Below are 23154 nucleotides of genomic sequence, written 5' to 3' on the forward strand. Positions count from 1 at the left end.
GGACAAAAACACACGACAAAAATGATACATTAATTGTCTTTGAAGATGGAGAAAAAAAAACAAAAATACAAAAAATATAATTTATAGCTTAATTTTCTTGTGTATTTCACACTGAAAAAGTGTGAAGTGCTCTCAATGCACCAACTAAGAGGTGAATCAATAAGTGCTGAGCAATGCCTCATCTTTGTCGCATTCAGGCCTATTGTCGCAATGATATTAGTGGATCAATGCTGATTTAAAAACACCACAAATATACATTCCAATGAGAGGATGTGGCTGAGAACAATGAGATAATCTGTCTTTAGTGATTTGACAGCCTGCTTACCGCTCACTAACGTAGAGTGATAATGGACGTGAAGCACTGACAGGAGCAGATGCTACTGTCATCATATCCTTGGACTTACTTTGGATCAGGAGGTCCGTCAGACAGTGGCTTCATTGACAATTTGCAGAGAGAGCGGAACACCAGGAAGGCGTCTTTCTGGAGGATGTGAGAGAATTTTGCACCAGGTGGCTGCCCTGAAGCTGCTCCAGACTCCTACTCAGCAACAGAGATGGGAAGTATATCAGAAAGAGGAGTAATAGAGCAATAGCTGTTGACTTGAGTGCATTATAAAGTATAAGTTTAAATGAGGCTTTATAAAAACACATGGTAATGGTGGTATTACAAACTAGTTTTCACTTTCAGTCCTGTCAGTGGAAGTACACCTGTCTTTACGTGTCTGCATTTCACCTGAGTGTCGCTGGATGAGATGGACATTCGGTCATCAGGCAGTGAAGGGGTGAAGCTGGCAGAGATTGGCGTGCCAGGAATGCCGTTGGCATGGACGTGCTCACTGTCACTACCCATGCCCGTACCATCGTCTTCCATTGAGCTCTGGGTGCCCTCTGTCACCACTTCAGCTGGCTCAGTCTCTGCCGACTCATTCTCAACAGCCGACTCCTTTGAGTCGGAGCACAGGGTTGCCGGGTCCAGGCAATGTCCTACAATGGAGGAGACGGGTCAGTCGCTCTCCAATTTACATGAATGGTTGGCTGTGATAGTGAAAACCTGACACAATTCAAAGTCATTATACAACGTGCATTTTTTCTTTTGTGTTTGCAATCAATCTGTCTGCATGTCCTATAATTTTACAGCATTTTTTTGCATTACAGAACTACCATTTTTATTTCAATATTTACTTTAGGATGTAGGCTTACCTCCAGCAACAGTATTGACCACCTCCTGCAGGATATTTTGGACAATTTCCTCCGCCTTCTCTTCATAATTTGGGGCACTTTGATCTACTGCTTCCTCCTCACATGCAGCTGGATGCTGCTGTGCTGCTGCAATAAAATCAAAATGATGGAAAAGGTTAAGTTGCCATGGAGTGAACTGCTCCAGCATGACACTGGAACGTTTGTGGTGGAATAATTGCCCGCTTTGTCAATTAGCTACACAGCGGGAAGATGCTTGGTTGGTATGGTGTGTGTGCTGTGAACACACTAAAATTAGTCGGTCCACTGACACAGTTATGTCATGGAAGGAGCAGAGCAATGTGAAAGAATTAAAACAAAGAAGCCAAATTTTCTTAATAGTGCCTTAAGTGATGTAGGTTATGGAGCTTTTCTGTCAAACATTCCCATCCATCTTGATACAAAATAATAAAGCAGAAATCCTAAAAGGGGTTACAATTTCACAGCTCTCCAAAAATTGATGTCACATTGCATTGGGTTTATTGAAAAATTTCCAAGTCACACCACCAAAGATACCTCAACCAAAGTGCAAATTGGTCAAAGGGTCTTGTGGATAATCCCTTTTAATTTATGTCTCGAGAAAGTGGTGAGAAAAATATATCATGTATCTGAAATAACAATGTCTCTATGTGGCTTGTACTGCATAAAGGTCAGCACGCAGTTCCTAATCCACCTTGTTTTACATTACTTTATTCTGGTTTCATTTAGTTTTGGCCAACCGTTGAACAACGAAACAAACTTTGATGGTCTACAAGGGTCAATAAAGTTTTGAATTGCAACTATGCGATGCAGACAGGCTTTGGTGTCGCAGGTCTGACAAGGCACACACCATCCAACTGTGGTGAAGGTGTGTGGTTTTGCTTCAGTGGTTTCCTCACAAAATACCAAATGTTCTTTTATCTGACCAGATTATTCACAAGCTTGACAATAATAATGTCATTTTTTTTTCATAGAGAAACAGCACTTACTTTGCGCAGCGGCTGTGGCTTGGTCGGCCTCAGTCTGCTCATTCTCTGCTACACAGAATATAGACCCGTTTTCTGGATCTGGGTTCTCATAGACCGGTTGCTGAGCCCCCTGCTCCACAGACAGAGGCTTTCTGCTGCCATCTTCAGGTGCCGCTGTTGATGGCGTGGACGGCTGCGATGGAATGGTAATGGTCGGCGTTGTTGGGGTCAAGGGCCCGTTGGCCTCTTGCGTCGGTACCTTGGCGGATGGATGGTTGGGAGTTTGTAACTGAGGGGAGTCTGGCTCAGTCTGTTGGGTGACTGGAGAGTGCTGTCGATGCCTTTCCCTTTCCAACTGTTTTGCTTCCTGCAACTGGCGTTGGAGAGAAAACACACACATACACAAAAAAAATATACGCACAGAGGAAGAGCAAGACATTCAAACAAAGTGGACAGACACACATGCACACAAAGAAAAAGACAGGTCAAGATTACATGTCATAAGGAACTGAAAGTTTTCAAAACAGAGAAAGTCATAGCATACACACCACTCAAATGAAAATGTTTTAATATTATATGTAATTTGTTTTAGTCATTCTGTGGTAGAAAATGTCTTCCAGTTGGGTCCTGAAAGATGAGTCATGGCTTTTAAGCTTTACCGCTGACTCTGATACGGAGCTCTGGCAAGTACTGTCGTGCTTTAACTCGGTTGGCCAAGAGCCGAAACTGGGTCACAAGACATTTGTGCACAATTCTGCCCCAAAGGAGTCAAGCTATTGTCAGCGGTTTTCACCTTTTTACGTCTCCGGTGCCAAACTGTGCGTGTTTCATAGAAAAAGTCTGATTTAAACCCCTTGAACTTTAAGATGTGATGTATTCAGAACTGACTTTGTATACTCCTTTTTCATAAATGCAGAATGTGAGTATGTTTTATCGAGAGAGCACAACAGCTAACGGAATTTGTATCATGCAATTCTTTTTCGAATTATCAGAAGACTTTAATGTGCTGCAACAAGACCTAAACATTGCCAGTCTGTGATTGTCAATTTAGAAAACTTATATTGACTCATGACCATCTATCACAAAGAGACACACTGGTAACAGATATTGGAGGCCCACTTTCAGTAAACTCTCTGAATGCAAGTACAAAATCAAGGCAGCAACACAAGCTTCAGAGAAAACAACGATTATAAGCAGTTGAGATTCTTTCAGCCGGGCTAGTATAATAAGCTCATTGTGCAAGTCCAATCCAGGTGCAAGAGCAAAAATGAAAAGTGACGACTGGTGAAAATAGCACTGGAGAACAAGAGGAAGTTGTGTAATGGATGAAAATATAAAAACAGTGAGGAACATTTACAAAACAATGGAAAGGTGACACTTTTTCCAGCAATGAATGCCAAGGATAAATATGATTCCGTTTAAATGATATATGTTCTGCGAAAGCCTGGTTGCCCTGTCACATTTTAACACAACTTAATTTGGTGACACAGCATTCTGAATAAAGCAATTAGAGCTGAATATGAAGCAGAGTTACAAGGGCAGACAACCGTTCATCGACTGGAGGGGACAGCAAAGGCAGCGCAAACAAACTTAGCTCATTATTTAAATGCCACCTCAGTCGGATAGTAAAGGATGAGTCTATGCAGGGGTGAAGGGTGTGTGTGTGTGTGTGTGTGTAATCATACCACACTAAGTTGCACTCAGATGGATCTAACCACACAGATTATAATTCTGCTTGCCGCAACACAAAGCTACTTAGACAGCAGTCGCTCAACAACGGAGCTCCGCCTCTTCACCATCTACACCCGACTGCTTTACTTCTCGATCAGTGTTCGCTCCACAGTCTTTGATCGTTTTAATCTTGACCTATAAGGCGTAATGATGAACCAAACTCTGTCGGGAATGAGCAAGGCGTGGCTAACTTGTGATGTAAAACATTAACCATGCCCAGGGATGAATGTGAATTAGAATGCAAACTGGGACAAGAAAGCAGAGCCAAGGCAAGCACGTGGTGGAAAAAGAACACAGCATATGAGCTCCTGTGCGGTGGAGGAGCAAAAGTAGGGGAATGGAACGATGCATGAGTGGACAAAGAAAAGCGTAATGCGCAAACACGGAAACACAGAGGAAAGTTTAATAGGTCTGATCAGGCAAGTCACGGCAGTCCTGCACGCTTTACCTGGCGATCACGCTTTCTGGAGGCCAGAGACCAAGATAGCTTGTGATTTGTAAGCTATGTATCCGAAAGAAAGGGAGGGAGGGAGGGAGGCAGGTGAGGAGGGGAAAAGTGTCATTCAAAAAGAAAAAGATGACATTAGAGCAAGCTTTTAAAAGGCAACACCTACAATGTCCGACTGGACACAAAGCAAACAGCAGACTACATGGCATCAAGGATTGATGACTCCAATAAACTTAATACATTGAATAGGAGAGTCATTTATCTGAGTCCCCAAAGACTCTTCAGATTATAGACCACAGTTTTCTGGCACAAATAAGTAGCTTCACTCTAACAAGGAAAGCATGATTTCAACATACTGCTTGGTTCTCCATGCGGGCGAATATGACGTTGAGCATCTGTGTGAGCGTGGCCTTGGCTGTGGTTTGATTGATGAGGTTTTTGCTCGCCAAGTAGATGTTGTAGCAGGTACGGACAGCTTGCAGAACAGTCCCCTCGTGGATTTCTATGTGTTGGGAGGTGACTGCTGTCAACAAAGCCTGGAAGAATGAGAGCAAAGGGAGTCAACCATGACATGTCAGTTAAGGGACTGCTTGCATTTGAAATGAAATCACGGTGGAAAGACACAGAGAGGACAATTATGGAGAGTTGCTTATGACAGCTAATTTACAAGAATGTGTAGCTGTGATGGCTGAGCAAACAATTCCAAATCATTATATTATTTATCAATATATAATTTCATTTGTGTTTATAATAAATGTATCTGCATGTCCACAATTTCACACCATTTTTTGCATATAAGAACCACCTCCTGGTGGCAGGAAAACATGCTCAGTGACATACCTTAATAATCTGTAGTTGGACTCCTTCATCAGTCTGCGGTCCTTGGAAACACGCACAGATTGTCTCAATGATCCTGTCAATGAGTTTCTTGCCTGGGGCCGTGCTGTCGGGGGCGCTGCCCGTTAGGTGGCCGTATGCAATCAGTTTCTAAAAACAGATGAACCCATTGTGAATACTAATACTAATAATTATCCGTTCACATGAAGTAACAGAGGATGCCACAGAATGTTGTCACCCAGATTAAATCACTTTGTGTAGCGGGTTTTCACAAAGAACAAAACATCTGGGGACTGCAGTAAGGACTGCCCAACAACTGACCTGTAAACAGTCGAGTGAGGTGATGACTATACGGGGACATTTGGACTGACAAGCCAGTTCAAAAGGCAAGAAGTACTTGTCAGCCTCGATAAAGCTGGTCTTGGATTTGACTGGTGGTAAAGTGCTGGAGCCTGATTTTCCATCTCCACTCGGGGGACTAGAAGGAAGAAAATACATTGTAAAGGAGACGGGATGAAAACGGTTCCTTTTGACATCCAGCCATCAAACAGGTCAATAAACAAGATCCTTGAGAATTCATCATTAACCAAACTGCATATAACTTCCATTCAAAATATTCATCCAGTTGATCTGTTGGCAAAGTCATGCTTCCTGGGCGCACACAGGCCAAAGGTGAGTGCAAAAAACCATTAGAGAATTTTGTTTCCTGCCTGAGCTCACGTGGCATAAACATCATCACAGCTTCTCTCACTTTGGGATTCCCTGTACTTACCAACTCAATTGTGATGATAACACACAACTTCTCTCGACCAGTCAAATACAGCTCTCTATTTGGTATGAAAATTCCTTCAGAGAATCAAGGCATTTGTTTTCTCCATCTGCGGCGACTAAGTTGTCCTATTTACCTTTGACTTTTTTCAAGCCTTGACACTGTTTTGAGATACACTGCAAACAAATGAAAAAATCAACATAGAGTGCTAATGTAGCGGTGCTCCTGAATGATGGTGTTTTTTATACATTATTTTTATCTTTACATTTTAAACAAGCCAAAAAAAAATCAAAACAAAAAGACTAAGAATGTTGTAGTTTTGAGTGATGGATCACACATAAATAGATGAGTGTTTTCAGGTATTTTGTGTCTCAAGCCGCCTGTTACCACACCCACATAGGCCTGATGGAGGAGGGGAGAGATGCAAGGATCGAGACAAATAGAGTGGGAGAGGTTTCATTGTTTACACTCTGGCAAGGAATAAGGATGACTTCAGCTTTTTCAGAGGGATGACGACCCTTCAGAGAATAGAAGGACACGATAATCATGGTCGTCACATCGAGGAGATGAAACAAAGTGGCTTGTTGAACTAGTCATCGGACATAATATGACGGATGGGTGGGCCAGAAAAGGTAAAGAAGGGCACAGTGAGAGGAGGAAATATTTCTGCAATATATCATGATGTAATGTGGAGCCTCAGCAACACATATTTTGTGCAGAGAAAAGAAGATGCAATGGTTTCCAACCAGTTTGGACTGCAGTCTGCAGTGTTACATACATACACATATACATAAATAGATAACTTCATACACTCACATCCAGAACATAATTACAAACAGATATCAGACCAAAGAATGCGTGTGCTAATATGACAGTATTTGTGAGCGTACAAAATGCAATATGAGAGGTCTACATTCTCTCAGTCAGTTTGTTTGGGATATAGACAGAAAATATAGAAATATAGAAACTTGGGTCGTTTTTCTATTCGAGTTCCAATTTTAAGCATTTTTTTCATTGATGCATTGGAAAATACACCTCAAAGAACTAAAGACGTTGTCTGCTGAACTTTAAGTCCGCATTTAAACAAGATGTAGTTCTAAATGTTATTTCAGTTTATTTCACATTCATGTTGCAAAAGGCTTCCTGGTGTCTTACATGACATACACAGAGGAAATGTGTAATGCAAAAAGGGTAGTGAAAGAGAGGAATATGCTGGAGATCCAAACCTACTAAATAATGAGTATAGAGCTTAAGATTGACAATTTTATATAGCTACATTTACATTAGGTTACAGTTTTTACAAAGTATCAAGCAAAAGTTGAAACATAGCTAACAAAAAAAATCGATTTTAAAAAACTAGTAGAGAGAAAACGAAGAGACTCAAATAAATGCAAATCAGAGTCTGGATGACAAGGGTGTGGCTGGATTTGTGATAGTGTGTCAGCTACTGCTGTTTATGGGAACAGGATATTTTATTTTTTGATTGTCGTGGTACACAGCTTTGGGACATTTGTATTGATGATGCCGTGAATGAGAAACATGGAGAAGTAAAAGACGAAGGCAAAACAAAGGGGGGAATTCAAAGAAAAGGTGACGCTTCGTTTGATTCCACTTCTGCGTTACTTGGCAACAAACATCTCTCCCTCCTACCCTCACTCTCTTACACAAAACCCAAGTACAGCTTGGAGGGGGGCCCCATAAAGAAAGTGTTAATAAGGAGGCCAGAGAATGTTGTCAACATGCCAGACTTCAGCTCTGGATGGCTACGATAGCTGGAGTTTGTAATCTGGTGTCCAAGGTTGCTTTTTTGAAGCAAATTCCTTTTGAGGTAACGCACATTTCTTTCACAAAGAAATAAAAACAAAGCCAAATACCACAATCAAGAACATACTGGCTGTCATTAAAATATGTATTAAATATTTATGTTTCACTTCAAATATTTTATTGCCAACATCAAATAAATAATATAAGTGCTATAATTCTGGGAGCTTACCTCAACTTTTCCGATTCTTCTTTGATTTCCTCTGAAACAGAAAAAGAAAGTACAGTCTTAGTATCAATGCTTAAAAAAACAACTGTTTGCAGCAGAAAGTTATAAAGGATAATGTTGCCATCAAAATTTGAAAATGTAATGCAAAATTACATCGAAAGTCATGAAAGAAGGCATCTGATATTTGTGTGGCTCTCGATTTGAGTGGCTCTGGATACAGTTGGAATATCACTCTCTGTCCATCCATTTAGTCTTTGCCAGGCTCATGAGCAAACCAGCAAAGTTTGTTTTTTCACCAAATCACAGTCATGAAAGGAGCTGGATGACATTGCTGAGTCGGAAACTGGGAGACAAACACACAGTAGGTGGTGTGAGAGACAGAAATAGAGAAGGAGGCATGAAAAAGGAGGCCAATTGCTACTTCATTGGGGAAGCTTTAAAAAAAAAAAAGCAAATTTCAGCAATATCATCACAAACCAGCAGCAAGTAAGGAAAAAGACAAGTGACAGCTCCATTTTTTCAGCAATTAGTGGAGAGAAGTGGCTAAAAACAGCTCTAACCCAGCAATATTATAGTGCAAAATGCAATGCTAAAAAGATTATTTTAATAAAAGTACTAACCAGACATGTATGAGAAGCTATGTGTATTAACCCCTAAAATGCCAGAGTTTTTTCAATGGCATATTAACTCTGATATAACCATTTCAAAGGGCTGGACAGTAGCTTGAAACCTGTTAGAGAAGAAGAATTTTCTTTAGGAAAGTGAAATCACTCATCTAATTTGTATATTATAGCATCACCCGGTCGCAGCCATAGGGTAATACATCACTTTCACAGCTGTTTATCTGATCCACTGGTGACATTCATCTCTCAAGCAACAACAACGATGATGATGATGATGGCTGGTCATCATTTTGCCGTTTGCGGCTGGACCCTGAAGACCACAGCTGCCACCACCACTACTCCCAGTGTACTTTCTCTTGCGCCTTCAACCGTGTCTGCCACTCCATCTGCGTTGTTACTATTTCATGTTCCAGCAACATGATGAAGCATCACCTTCAGTAGGTGCTGCTTGTGGACCAGGCCACGGCGATATATCGATTTTCTTTATTGATTTGAGTTTTCGTTGGCGAATGATTTAAAAAAAAAAATGTGATCACATTCTCTCCTCAGTAGTTTGTTTTATACACATGGGTTTAGTACAATAAAAACAGGTTTCAAATCAATAGATTAAAAAAAAATGTGTATCTTTATTTGGTGAAAAAAATGAGACCTTTATCGCCAAGGCCCATTATGGAATGTCATGGCAAACAGACATGCTGTCACAACATGCAGAGGCAGCGCCACTTTCTGTTTCACAGTACGTAACTCTTCGTTGCAGTGTCAAAATTCCTCTTCAGAATCAGAGTCAATCAAATTTGCACTCTTGCACTCTGTGATGCTCCAACTACGTAACTGCAGCTTCTCTTGTTTCATGACCAGGGGGGCGGTTTTCAAACTTTATTCACACCAAAACTGCAAAATACTTAGACCGAACAGCTACAGGTGTCTGCTTGAGTAAAATAGTAACTACATCAGGCTTCATATTCGCATCGTGGTTTGTTTCAATGCAGTGATGCTGCATGTTGCAATTTTGATGTAATGATACAATGATGTACCACATATTTCTTTTAGAATGCATAACAGTGGAAACTATGATGAACTGAAAAATCTTGTCAATTCTTGTGTTGTAGAGACACAAGTCAGCTGGTTTAAGTGGCAGCGGTCAATGAGATATGAGCAGGACTTCCGCCTCAGAGGACCATTAGCCCAATCAGACTTGACAGGAGAAAATAGGAATGGGAGGACACAGCAACCCCAGACTGACAATTAGAATGCAGTGCTCATGGCACCTTGGATTTTACTCTAAAAAGTTTTCAGCAGCATTTCCAAGCTCAAATCAGTAGAATGCTATAGAACTCCAGAGCTGTGCAAACTGAGATCCAACTAACAGCAGTTAATCTTCGTGCTGCTGAGAGCAGAAGGTCTAGAATATTCCTTCTCTACACAAGAGTTTGGGGGATTCCCTGTTAAGCTGAGTGAACTTGCTGATATCCACTAACCCCAGGCAGATTTTTAAATGCTGCCTTTTAAGTTGGATGTGGGAGCAGTGATTTTGCAGATCAGTAACTGCTAATAAAGAGAGAGTCGAAGGTCCAGTCCAGCATTAGCTGCCCGTACTGATCATCGAAAACAGTGTCCAACTGAAGGGACAGATGTAACGGGAACGTAATGCATTTACCAAACACTTTGCATTAATACGTTCTCAGTTTTCTCAAAGGATTATGTGCTTTTCACACAGATACCAGCTACAACAGTGCCACACCACTATAAGGGGGTTAAAAAAAAATCCATGACAACAGCCTTCTGAACACATTACGACTTAAATATCATCAACAATGCTCAGCTTTTTCCTTGTCACAGTATTGAGCATCATGAGTATGAACTCACCATATGACACGCATTACTAACTATAAAACTTCAAATTCCAGTTTGTGTAAAATCCCACAGTCTTGAATGTTCTACTATGCAAGCCCCCCCCTAAAGCCGCCTCTAAGCTAAGGAGGTCAGTCAGAAGCTGGCTAATCTTTTCCCCACTCACTCTGCTCTGCAGCGACAGCAGGCTCCAAGACTGGATGAAGACAGGGACAGAGAAATGTGGATTTATGAGAGCAAGTCAGACAACCACACTTGTGTGCAGTCGAGTGAACACAACTCATTGAGATACTACCGTGCGAAAAGCAACATTTGATCCACCAAAGGAGAAATCAAACGTTACAGACTGTTGAATATCAAGCATCAGGAAAGCAAGCAGACATTTGTATACAATCACCTGGTGTCTAAACTTAATATTACTCACATTTATTTTTATGCAGTCAATTATTAATAGGATTTTATCTTATACAATTTTTCATTTTTAAGGCAAGATAAACCTCTCTTCCTGTAAACGTGTTAGTAATTAAATTTACTGATCAAATCAAATAAAGCGTTTGACACAAGAATAAATGAAAGGTGCGCTGATGTTGGCAGGTAGTGGTTAAGTAATAGTAACAACTGTTACTTGCACTGTGTGACTGAGAGACAGAAGAAATGACACCCTAAAAGCTCAGCACAAGTGGCAGACTGCAGTGCAAGACTAAACACTGTCGGGCAGAAGGAGAGCTAGCAACATCACACTCACGGGTGAACATAATATCAACACACTGGCAAGTGTCTGCTGAGCTCCTTACCAAATGTAACTCTTGGAGATTTCCAGAAATCCTTTCATCCGCACGTTCACTGCCCTTACACTATAGCTCGTTCAAATATTTGTGTGCTAGTCAGCAGAATGATGCACGACACGCAGCTTTTACAAAAGAAGCTGATGAATAGTCAAAGCAAAAAGAGAGCTTACGGAAGATGTGCTGACTGAAAATCATGAATATTGTCCTCCTATTGCTCTGCGATCCTCGACACCCTGCTGTGGGAATATTGATTTGACAGACTGCTAAAAGAGGCGGGTATGTACTACGAAGTGGAAAGTCAAACTCACATTTTCATTCATGTCTGGTGTCTTATAACACATGCAGTTTATGAAAAGACTGACTTAAAAAAACAAAACAAACTGAATAGTTGACTAAACTGCCACGTTTCTCATTTAAATGGAAGCATGGATTTGCATAGGAATGATATACAGCATCATCGGCAAAGGAAAAACAGACAAGACACATGATGAAACAAAACAACTAGTTCGACAAAATAACAAAACAATAAAAGTAGTTACATGCAGGAACAGCATTCTGCTGCACACTGAACACAGTGTCAACATTTGATGGCGCTAGCTTGACTTCTGTTCTTTTTGTTTGCATGTTTCTGGTGATACACTGAGAGTACAGGAATAACTGCACACAGTTAACTTAAAATGCTTCATTTAAAGACACCATCTCCTCAGCGGCTGCTCAATTTCACAAGAAACATTAGCTCCCACTTAAGCTATAATCCTACTGCCATGAGACAAGTACGCTATTGGGAAACAGTGGTTGCCACCTGAATATCTCCGGTGTGAGAATAGTTGTAAAGCCAGATGAGCAACTGCATGGACGACTTGTGCTTACATTCTGTTTCCACATACTCGATGACTTGTTGTATTAGTACATGTGATGCATTGGAAGGTATTATCTTAAAAGAAAGCAGACTCTCAAGCACATGCAATAATTATACCTATAGTGTCTCAAAGTCCAGCCCGCCGTGTCTCTCTGAATGCTAATAAGAGGAACGCTCTCGCTGGAGTCCCGGATAATACCGTCCCTGAGTAGCGTGACAAAGCATTCCTGAGCTTCACAGCAGCACTGAGGCTTGGTGGGAGGTTCTGCCACACGGATGGAGACGAGTCTGAACCAGTGACACTTAAATGATCTACGTGTCGCCTCTCTATGGTTTCTTGATGCCAACAGAGGGCATATGCGTGAACCTCAATTGGTGGAAATGTATTTCAGGAACCAAACTGTCAGTACATGAGTTCAGGGCTGCATAATTCATCACATCAATTGCGGTCACGCTATTGGCTTCCACAATTATACTGATGGTCAGTGATACACGACAGGACTGAGACCAAATTCTGAGACAGTCTACTCCTGCAGGTTTGATCCGTATGACCACACAATTCGCAGAAGTTTGCCATTAAACACAACAAAACATCACTGTGACTGAGACCTGTCAATCATTGATGCATGACCAGGGCCCTGAACACAGTCTGCAGCTGGTGGCAAGGAGGAAGTACAGGTAAATTTTGGCTCATATGAGAGCTATAATCCACGTTCATGCGCTCCAATTCACAGGCTAATGTGTCATGCCAGTGCGATATGCCATGGGGGAAATGGATTATATATATATATATATATATATATATATATGTATATATATATATATATATATATATATATATATATATATATATATATATATATATATATATAACATCAAACAAGTGCATATATATATATATATATATATATATATACACATATATATATATACATATATATATATAGATATAGATATATACTGACTTAAAAAAAACAAAAACTGAATAGTTGACTAAACTATATATATATATACACACACACACACATATATATATATATATATATACATATTTTAAGTTCAGTGTTTTTATTTTTCTTATGAAGAAAATACATATTTCCCTGCATCATGAAAAATCAAGATTGCAATTTCAAACAAAAACTATTTGGATCATAATTTTGGCCTGAAATGATGCAGCCCAACATGACAGGGGCATCAAGCTTCTTTGTCGTGAATCAGCACACGTTCCTTCTATTTTCCCTAAGCATATTAACATCAAACAAGTGCAAGCGCATTGCTTAGTTAAACGGCCTCCAGGTGCGCGTGCAAGCATAACTGGTTTGCAGTACTTTGTTTTGGTAGGGTACAGAATTGCCCTCTTCAGACTGAGTGGTGAATGGGTGAATCAAGAAAACATGAGGACACATCGAAGAATTAAATCAGCTGTGCTAGTACAGATATCAACCTTCGGCAATATTTATATATATATAGCCTTAAAACATTGAGGTGAATACATTTGAAAGGACTGGAATGTGGAAGAGCGGGCATGTTGTGCGTCACCACTGGACAGAGATACAACAATCTGTTGCACGGGAGAGGGATGAAGCACATTAAATGCAGCCAAGCTGCTGAGGCACTCCAGTGGGAAAATCCTGAGGTCCTCACAAATAGGTATTCCTCTTCTATCTTGGCCAGTGACCAGTAACCATACTACCTTTGAGAAAAACACTGGAATTAGTCAGGAAAATGGGAGTTAAGTCTTGCTTTTACGAGTACATGCAGGCATGTTTTCCTACATTATACTGGACTGGTTGTTATCATTACATGTTTACAATGAAATAACTCTCGCCATCTGTAAAAACATTTTTTATGGAGTCTCAAGATATCCTTGAAGGCTAGAGATCAGCAGTCTGAGATAAACCCCCGTCTTCAACATTCTCTCGCTATTGACGCCTCTAAAAAGGAAAGCACTTCTCTGAATGTTTTACAGCTTTGAGTATATATTTAAAGTAAACAATGAATGAAGTGATGGACGAAGAGGTAGAGGGCACGCTTCACAAGGTGGGTTTTGACTTTTAATAAAAAAGAAAATAAAGAAATGTGCAGATACTATGCAGGAATTTCAGATGTTGGATGGGACAGAGTTCTAAAGTTTGGGAGTTGGATGAAGATCTAAGAGAATGAAAAGGAGTGGCGACACAGACACAGTTAGACAGCAGGGCGAGGCAGCGTATGGCTTTGTATCTGACAGATTTCAAATCTATTCTACATTTCATTGTGAGCCAGTGGAGAATGTTGTAGAAGGTTTCTGGGGGAGATCAAGAAGGAGAGCATCACAGTCGAAATTGAGATCAGGAATTCAGATGCCACACCAGTGTCATCAATTTGAAGCAGCATTGGCTCATTGCCTGCCTGAGACTGTAAATAATTGTCGACTGAAGCAGTATCAAGAGTAATTCAAGAAAGCACACAACAAGATGTTGACACCCACACTAAACATGCACAGACGTAGAAGACACAGATTGCAGACACGCCAAAATTCTCAAGTGAGTGCTGAGCATCATCAATTAAGATACAGCATTGCCCATACACAGCTGTGTCACTGACAGGAGGGGGAGGCATAAACACACATCTCTCAGGAGGAACCCAGCACTCTGTCACACCACAAGTAGCACAAAAACAACTAGAAACGGGGGAAGAAGGTAGGAAATCACAGACAAGAAAACACACCAACTGCTCCATCAGATCAAATGCTGAGTCATTCTACACTGGAACAAGAGGGGAAACCAGGGGGTTATATTTAATTTATGCTGAGCACTTCTTTCCTTGATGTTGACGTGATACTTCAGTAATATTGCAACAAAGACTCTGATAAGGTATTTAATAACTCACATCAGACAACGTACAGCGTTCAGAGGTTGCTCTCTGACTCAGTTTTATTACATGAGCAAACAGCTCTTGTGAGTGAAAGGCCATCCCACCTCCAGCAAATGGATTCTATTTCAGAGATGCAGCTGCAAGCCATTGTTTTTTAAACATGTGCTTATTCTAACTGTCATTTCAGATTTAGACTTAAGTTGTAGCTAAGTGACACTACAACAGAAGAGGTTGCTCTGTTGGCATCAGTGAAGACCCAAGACCATGGTGTCACTGCTCCTGCATACATATCATCTTCAATGTATTTTTTTTTACATCGAGAATCTTTTTTTTTTTTTAATTAAAGTAGACTACTTTTATTCTTCCCTTGATTTTAAATATATCATCGTAAAGCAAGGGCAAAGGAAAAGTGATATTAGCCCCATTTGGTGTGACTGTCTTTGGAATAGGGTTGAAATACAGATTAATATCATGATTGATAACGTACCAGTGAAAATGAGAGGAAATTCTGATGAATCGCAGTATCTCACCCCTACAACATAACACCATGATGCAATTACTAAACAGTATAGAGGGACATTGGATCATTTTAAATCTAAATATTTGAATATTCATTTATTGAAGATGTCAATTTTCTTCTCTCATAAAGTCGAGCTTTCATACATTTTTAGAAAGACAGACGTTTTATTTCACTGACTCGAGTTTCTTAAGTACTAAAGCAAGATTTTGTGGAAGTTTTCAAGATCACAACCAGAGACCACCTGCTATGACAAATAGAGGAATGTTGGCAAAGTGCTGTGTCACTATTTCACGTCAACATTGAGGAACAAATGGGAACAGCAAAGCAAGTTGTTTTCCAAGGTGATGTTGTGTTCACAAGCCAAATCTTTCTCAGTTATTTACAAATGATACAATAAACTAAAACACTTGAAATAAACTTAAGATCATATTAAGACAACAAAGGTAATAAAACAGGTCTGTATGAATCAAACAAATGCTGACATTTTGTTTGGTGTCTGAATCCTGTCTTTACCACCCAAAAACATCCAAGGCAGCTAAACCCGCCAGAGAGCCTGAGGAAAAGAGGGAAAAAAAATCACACCCTTGACATTTCGGTTGTCCAGACTGGAAGCAAGATGTTAGATGTAATTACATTTGGGAGGAAGAAAGACACACAGCTGGGGTCCTCGGATTCAGAAAGCCTTTTATCATGGTGCCTGATCAACCGAGCCATTTATCTACTAGTTGCAAGAGTAGAATCACCGGTTTCACTCCGGTGGTTTTTAGTTTAAGCCAAAATCTCATGAAGCACTTCACCAGGTCTCGATTAATCAGCAGTTGGCTTAGTTACTGACCTGATCCATTTAATCATTCCTCTGCACAATGACTGGGCGCCTTTAACATGAACTCCTCTACTGGCACTTTCTGGTCAGAAATACTGTGGAAGTATAGTGAAAAAAGCTGTGTAGCAAACAAGGTTTTAATACAGCTAATATTTCCTTTTGCTTGTACAGTATTTGGCCTCTTTTCCTCCAAGGTTCATCTTGCCATTTCAGCGCGGGACTGGGGTTTTATTATTGGACATCAGACTCTTTTAGATTGACACTAAAAGCAAGCATACCAAACATGCATGTACTGTATTGATGGTTTCCTTTGAAATCCACAACAGACATGGTGAAGATGATTAATGAGCATCTGGTTTCATGCCAATGACCCAGCAATTTCTCAACTGACACCTTTAGGAATCAGCCAAAGTACAGTCACGGACAGACTGTATTTTTAGATACTTTCAGCCAATGGGTCGCTGTTTTGTCACCTGACATCAGCCATGCATTATTAGCTTGGCACCGTTTCCCCTTGATGAATACAGATGAAAGCTCAATACAAGGAAGATAATACAGATAAATACAAGCACCGCAAGATGAAACTGAGACAGAGAGCCCAAGAGGAAGAGAGAGGGTTTCTCTTCGTTTGCCTCATCTGTTTCCAGAATAATTAATTTATAGCCTGTCCTAGAACTGAGGGAGGCATCAGTTGAGGGAAATAATGCATAATGTATGAAGTATCAGAGCAGGAAAATAAATAAAATAGAGGGAGTAAACAAAGATATTTTTGCAAAAATTTAAGTCAATTATTCCATGTAGACAAAAACACGGAGAGTCGCCATCCTGAATACTGCACCACTCATTATTTCAAACTAGTCAACCTCTAAAGCAGATTAAATTCAAAAAAACGAAAAAGTTCCAGCTTATTTATTAATAATGTTTAATAATGTTTAAATAAGCAAGATCACAGTTGAAACACCCTCCGATTAGACCATAAATAAATCACGTCAATGAGTTCAAATGGTTGGAAGTCAAAGTCATGTGTGAATTATCAAAGACTCACAATGGGGGGTACATCATGGCACTGCGATATACTCGCTGTTAACACAAGCTAATTCCTTTCATGACTATCTAAAATATAATGATATGCTTACTGCCCTTATTTTATGTTGGAATTCACATCAGAAAAGCTTCCATTTGGAGATAGAGTGCTTCCGCTGGAGATGCAACGCGAGTTCATCAAGAAGATGGTATTTCAGTTAACATAAATTCAATTATTCATTTATCCCAGTAAATTATTAATCTTCATTTAAGAGTCGTGAGAGTAAAATTTGAATAATGGCTGAAGTTGCACGATGAACCAACAAAGATTATCAAGTAATGATCCTCAAAGATCAACTGCCTTTCAGTAATACATTAGTAATGATGATGGTGCAACTGTTAGTCTTCAGCATTGCTTAACATATGCATCACATGCATAACAAAAAAGATGAAAATACCCATCTTGGCAATAAATAACTAGAATGGTAGTGAGCCTTTCGACATGCCAATACCTGAAATCATGTTCTTTTTTCATCCCATTATAAATGTTTCCACTCTGTGTACAGGTCAGGATTTATGATACAAGATACAAATGGGAAGCTAAAGATGACTAGAGATGAGTCAGTTCATCCCATGGTCCTATTGTTTTTGGAACGTCTGTGTTTAAAGATTAAAAAAAACAAAAAACAAAAAAAACTTCCCTACATGGATGAATCAATGAAATTACAAAACAATTCTATTGTTCAAAATAAAGATAAAGTTATTTGCTAAATAAGAAAACATTCACAAAGAGACCACAAGAAAGGAGCTGCCAAAGAATCTACCAATGAAAAAGCAGAGCCCTGCTGACTTAATCATTGCGGTGAATTTGCTTGTTCTTCTTTGGCATTTCCCATCAAAGATTGCCACAGTAAGTTGGATGACTCCTCCTTAAGTTATCGTGCCATTCCTCCCTATTCATGGCCATCTTCATGTCATCACTTGCTGCATCCATGAACCTCAACGAACGTAAATTATTCTATCATGGTTTATAGCACAAACTGGTTCGTACACATGAGAAAATAAAGTATAAAATGTAAGATTTCGTTTATCATGACAGGCGAATTAATAATTGAACAATTATCAGTGGATAGAATCACGGAAAAAAAACTGCTGTTTGTGAGTGTATGACCTCAAAAAATATTTATAGCCTTGAGCTTATCAAAGGAGAACATGTGGTGCCTAAAGTGCAGCATTAAACAGGAGCGGCTGTTCAACCGCCATCATGATCACAGGTACAATTGTGTCTGTCGCTCTCTCCTACTTTGCAAACCAGATAATGTATGCAGGGCGTGGCTGAGAATTGAGTGCAGGAAGCTAAAAATGCCCTTATTGTCTGTGGTTTTGCTTTTATTTCAGTTTATGGTGGTCACTGGGGTTTGATATTTTGATGCTTATTGTAAACTCAATTATTACTTTGGTAAAAGATATTGAGTTTTAACAGCCAAACAACCTTTACCAATTACATGCTTATCATGGTCGGTTCCCTTTCATGCCACCAAACCTCAGATCTTTTATTAAAAAATACCGGAAAACCAGACTGAAAAGGTCAAAGCTAGGAGGTGCACATGAGGAGAGCAGTCTTTCCTGTGCCATTTAAGCCAACAGTATATATATTTTGGATGTATGAAAATATAAGAAAATATGACATTGTGAGTACAACTTCACTACACCCAGAAATTCCTGAATTGCCTGACAAAAATCCACACTCATCTCTGTCAAGCGAATATCATATATTCCCAGACATGACATAGAGGAGTATTCTTTGTTTTTTTTCCGGCAATTACATTAGATCAGTGACATTTTTATTGCTCAAAAGAAAGGTCAGATGTATAGGTGGATGTTTTGTGTCATGCAGAACAGGTCAAGCTGAAATATACTTCTTGGCGTATTGAGGGAAATATAACACTTTTTATATAGTTGACAAAGACTTGGAGTGACAGGAAAGGCACCATGCTCCCTGGATGTCTCAGGAGAAAGAGGGAATTATGTAAGTCATTTTTTATTCTGGGTCACATGGCAGTGTTTGATACACAGAAGAACTGAACCACAGTGCACGGTTCAACATTTAGATTATCATTTTCAACGACTGAAGTAAAAATCTTTTTTTACAATAGGTATATGATTCAAAGAATATATTGTACATGCCTCATTTATATTTCTGTCCTTACAAATTTGAGAATTCATCACCTTTTTTTTATCTCACACCAAAAACACTATGCAAAATAATGAAGTCTGAATTGGTCCACGATGATAAAACCTGTATATTATTATACACCATATTAAATAACAATGGCACAGGTGGTGTAGGAATAATAATATTTAAGTAAGAGGACTGATTTAATGCCTGTACAAACAACACAGCTTATTCACGTCATTGTAAAAGCGTGCATGGTGAAAATGTGTGGATAAAGACGGCTGCTGTTGGAACAGGTAGCTTGTTGGCTGCTATACAAGACATTCTCATTGTTTCCCCCGCTGGTTTCATATTACTCCCACGACAGAACCCTAGTTGTTCCAAAACACAAGCAGAGGACAACTCTGTGGTCTGTAAAACAACCTACAAAACCTCACTGTGTGGTGCCGCCATAGATCTAGTAGCATATTTGTAAAGTTGCAAAAATATTAGCTTGCTACTCAGACCAAGGTAGAACATGCTGCTGACACTTGTCAACAATTATCCTGTTTTGCCTTTCCCCAGCACGCTTAATTGTTTTAATGCTATGAGTAATATCCTAGGATGGGATCAGTAAATATACAAATATTAATGTGGTCGATTGATGACATAAACGTCAGCATGTTACAGACTGTAGAAAAACAAATAAACAGCACAAAGAACTGACGCACAACACACATATGCTTTCACATGATTGGTGAATCCTACCAAACAAAGGAAGTACCATTTCAGCTCTGTGGAAATGAATTTCACAATGTGATGAAAAAGCAGGGAAAAAAAATTGACATTACTTTGCCAGATTAAAATGAAGAAAGAATAAGACAATGACAAGAGTAGTAGAGAAATCATTATATCTTGTTATCATATTCAGATTATCATTCAGTATTGTATTATATATGAAATAACCACAAAGATATTGTGGCAAATTCAGGTTAAACATGGCCAAGTTGTTCCTAAAAAAAACAGTACCGAAAAAAACAACGATTAATAAAAAGTATTCAGCGTCTAATCATAGAGGTGAAAATGACGGCATATAATCTAATTAATAAATGAAGGTCACCCAAGAAATATTATCAAATGTGCTTAAAATGAAGGGGAGATGCTATCTAAACTTTCTCTTGATGGGATCTAGTGAGACTAGCCATTTTCCAAAATGAATTGTGTAGAAAGATAAAGAGTATTTCCTGCCATGTGTGAGATTCACCTGCTCACAAATAACTCAATGAAGTTGTTATGCGTAATCTTGACGGAACCGGACACAGCCCTGCGAGTTTTCCAGAATAATAGCGCGCATGATGTGATTGTCACTAATCTGATTTAATCAATGACAGTCCACTTCTCCCCAGTTGTAGTTATACATGACTGATTCATAACACACATCCACGTTGTTTTTGTATCCATCCAAAAATAACAGTTTTACATTTACCACGCTTTTGTTTTGCACCTAAATCCGGAAGTGGTTATTAATCGCAGCAGCTTTGTCTTAGCATGATGCTGACAGCTGTCACCTTTAGTGTTGTCGGTGTATTTGTACGCTATTATTTAAAGAAAAATAATGATGAAGAAAACTATATAAAGAATAAATAATATAAATATTTTCAAGTAAGCATGGGTCCACTTTTTTTCTCAACTTCTAGACAATGGATTGTATACACCAGGAAGAGCCGTATCGAGACGAAATGAGCTACAACACAATACAAACACCACAAAGACACGACGGTGGTTGAATGGCGAGTCAAATCCTGGCCTCGGTTGTGTCCGTGTTGAAGACAAGTGTAGGCGTGAGCAACTTTGTCCGGTGCCTGGCCTGGCCTCACATCATCTATCGCAGACAGACACCCACCCTGCTGCACCATTTCCGCGTTTAATGGTTTCCACCGTTGCCACGTCAATGAAACACACCGGCAAATAACAACTGCTCGGCATGAGAACACACGACTTGAATGGCGTTTGACATTAGAGCGAGTGGCCTGTGTTGTTGCGAGACTTAACAAGTGAAGGCTGTGTGACGTGTCTTTATCACTGACTGCAGGATTACGATAAACAACTGAACTTACCCAGTGCCACCTCGCAGGCTTTGCGAAGTTGCGAGTGATGCGCCTTCTTCACCTCCTTGTCGGCCAGGATCTTCTCCAGCGCTCGCGTCAGGAACATGTTTTTCGTCTTTTTGCCCTCAAACATGTCGCACCGGAATGAAGGGTGTTCGCGAGGAGTGCCTGGTCCCGACGGGGGGGCTGCAGCCGCCTCGAATAGATCAATGTATTCCTTGACGAACCTCGATGTCAGGCCAACATAAATAAACACAGAAGGTGGGGTAAATCCCTGAAGATGTCCATTAACGACCTGCCTCCTGCGCCATGTTGGAGAGAGGAAGCGACGTCACGTAGGTTGGCGAGCGGCCGCAGTGAGGCAGCAGGGAGAGAGGGAGAGAGCGAGAGAGAGAGAATATAGTCCCGTGTTCCCCGCTTGCTTTCTGGCCGAAACTCGCCGATAAGTACGCTGTGTTGATATGAAATCTCGGCAGTGCCCTTCATTCATTCACTCTTATATTAAACAAACGACTGTCAAACTATTTTTTAATCGCTAAAGTAGCCAACTAACTGGGTACACAACCTTCAATACATGTATTTGTATCTAACTTAAAATTGTTACAATAAAATGTACGCTACCCTAAGATTGGTAATGCTGAAAAATGCAATAAAAAATTAAGAATAAAAATTGAAATTTAGAATACACTGAATAAGAATTGTATTATTGTACAATAATATCTTATATGATATACGAATGCTTAAAATTGTAGCATTCGAAATAGTATTCGAATAGTTTGAGCTGCAAATAGTGCAAAGACTCTCACAGTGTGTATGTTTTACCTATTATTATTATTATTATTATTATTATTATTATTGGTGTATTTACTGTGGAAGTAGTAGTAACATTACAGCAAGTCCGACTCCTCTACATTCATCTGGCTTGCGCTTCCACTGTAATGGTGCCTCCTTTTTCATGTACCCATTTATCTCTTGGACCTTCTCCCGGCACCTCCATATCCCACGTCTGGCAGGAGGCTACGGTCCATCCAGACCAGAACCTCCCGTTACAGGAAGAGCTTCTTTCCCTCGGCCGTCAGACTGTTGAATTCGTGAACAGCCTTTATTTTATTTTATTTTTGTCAGCACTTTATTCCAAAGCACTTTCCTAGTTGGTGGGATCCCCACTGACCATGGCAATAAATTTGATTCTGACATTCTTCATCTAATATTCTTTGGCTTCCCTCTTGCCCTATCAATGTGTCCATACTCCAAAACAACTGAGCCTGACCTCCCTGATTTTATCTTCAAATTCCTCCAACTGAGCAGCATGTAAATGTAGGCTAAATATGCCTGAAAAATGTAATGCAATTTTCTTACATTTAATGGAATTAAAAAATGAAACCGCGATACATGTTTAAGATAAATGGTCCCAAGCACTAGGTGAAGAGATAACTGATGAAGTGTGGATCAAAATGTGGAAATGTCAACAAACAATAATTCATTATTACACATACATTATATTCACTGCAGAGTGTAAGAATGTAATCAAGCCATAAAAGAAATAACTAAAGTGAACGGAACTTCGCAGCATTAATGACTTGGGTCTTA

General features: G+C 39.7%; 1 protein-coding gene across 3 annotated transcripts in view; it reads right to left on the minus strand.

The window, feature by feature from the left end:
- The window catches only part of arfgef1 (ADP-ribosylation factor guanine nucleotide-exchange factor 1 (brefeldin A-inhibited)), a 39030-nt gene extending 17123 nt beyond the window's left edge, over nt 1–21907 (minus strand). Inside the window, exons 1-10 of one of the 3 annotated variants that reach the window (XM_053858943.1) lie at nt 21574–21907; nt 7962–7992; nt 5521–5677; nt 5203–5349; nt 4719–4898; nt 4363–4416; nt 2205–2556; nt 1201–1323; nt 734–984; nt 405–538 (exon numbers count right to left, since the gene is read on the minus strand). In XM_053858943.1, the coding sequence (XP_053714918.1) occupies nt 405–538; nt 734–984; nt 1201–1323; nt 2205–2556; nt 4363–4416; nt 4719–4898; nt 5203–5349; nt 5521–5677; nt 7962–7992; nt 21574–21697 (1553 nt within the window). In that variant the 5' untranslated portion in view covers nt 21698–21907. Of the gene's footprint in view, nt 1–404; nt 539–733; nt 985–1200; nt 1327–2204; nt 2557–4362; nt 4417–4718; nt 4899–5202; nt 5350–5520; nt 5678–7961; nt 7993–21573 lie in introns of all 3 variants that reach the window. The other 2 variants (XM_053858942.1, XM_053858944.1) reach the window with 2 other exon arrangements.
- Nucleotides 21908–23154: the final 1247 nt, after the last annotated feature.

This window comes from Synchiropus splendidus, chromosome 3, assembly GCF_027744825.2.
Source record: "Synchiropus splendidus isolate RoL2022-P1 chromosome 3, RoL_Sspl_1.0, whole genome shotgun sequence".
In the NCBI taxonomy this organism is placed as follows: domain Eukaryota; kingdom Metazoa; phylum Chordata; class Actinopteri; order Syngnathiformes; family Callionymidae; genus Synchiropus; species Synchiropus splendidus.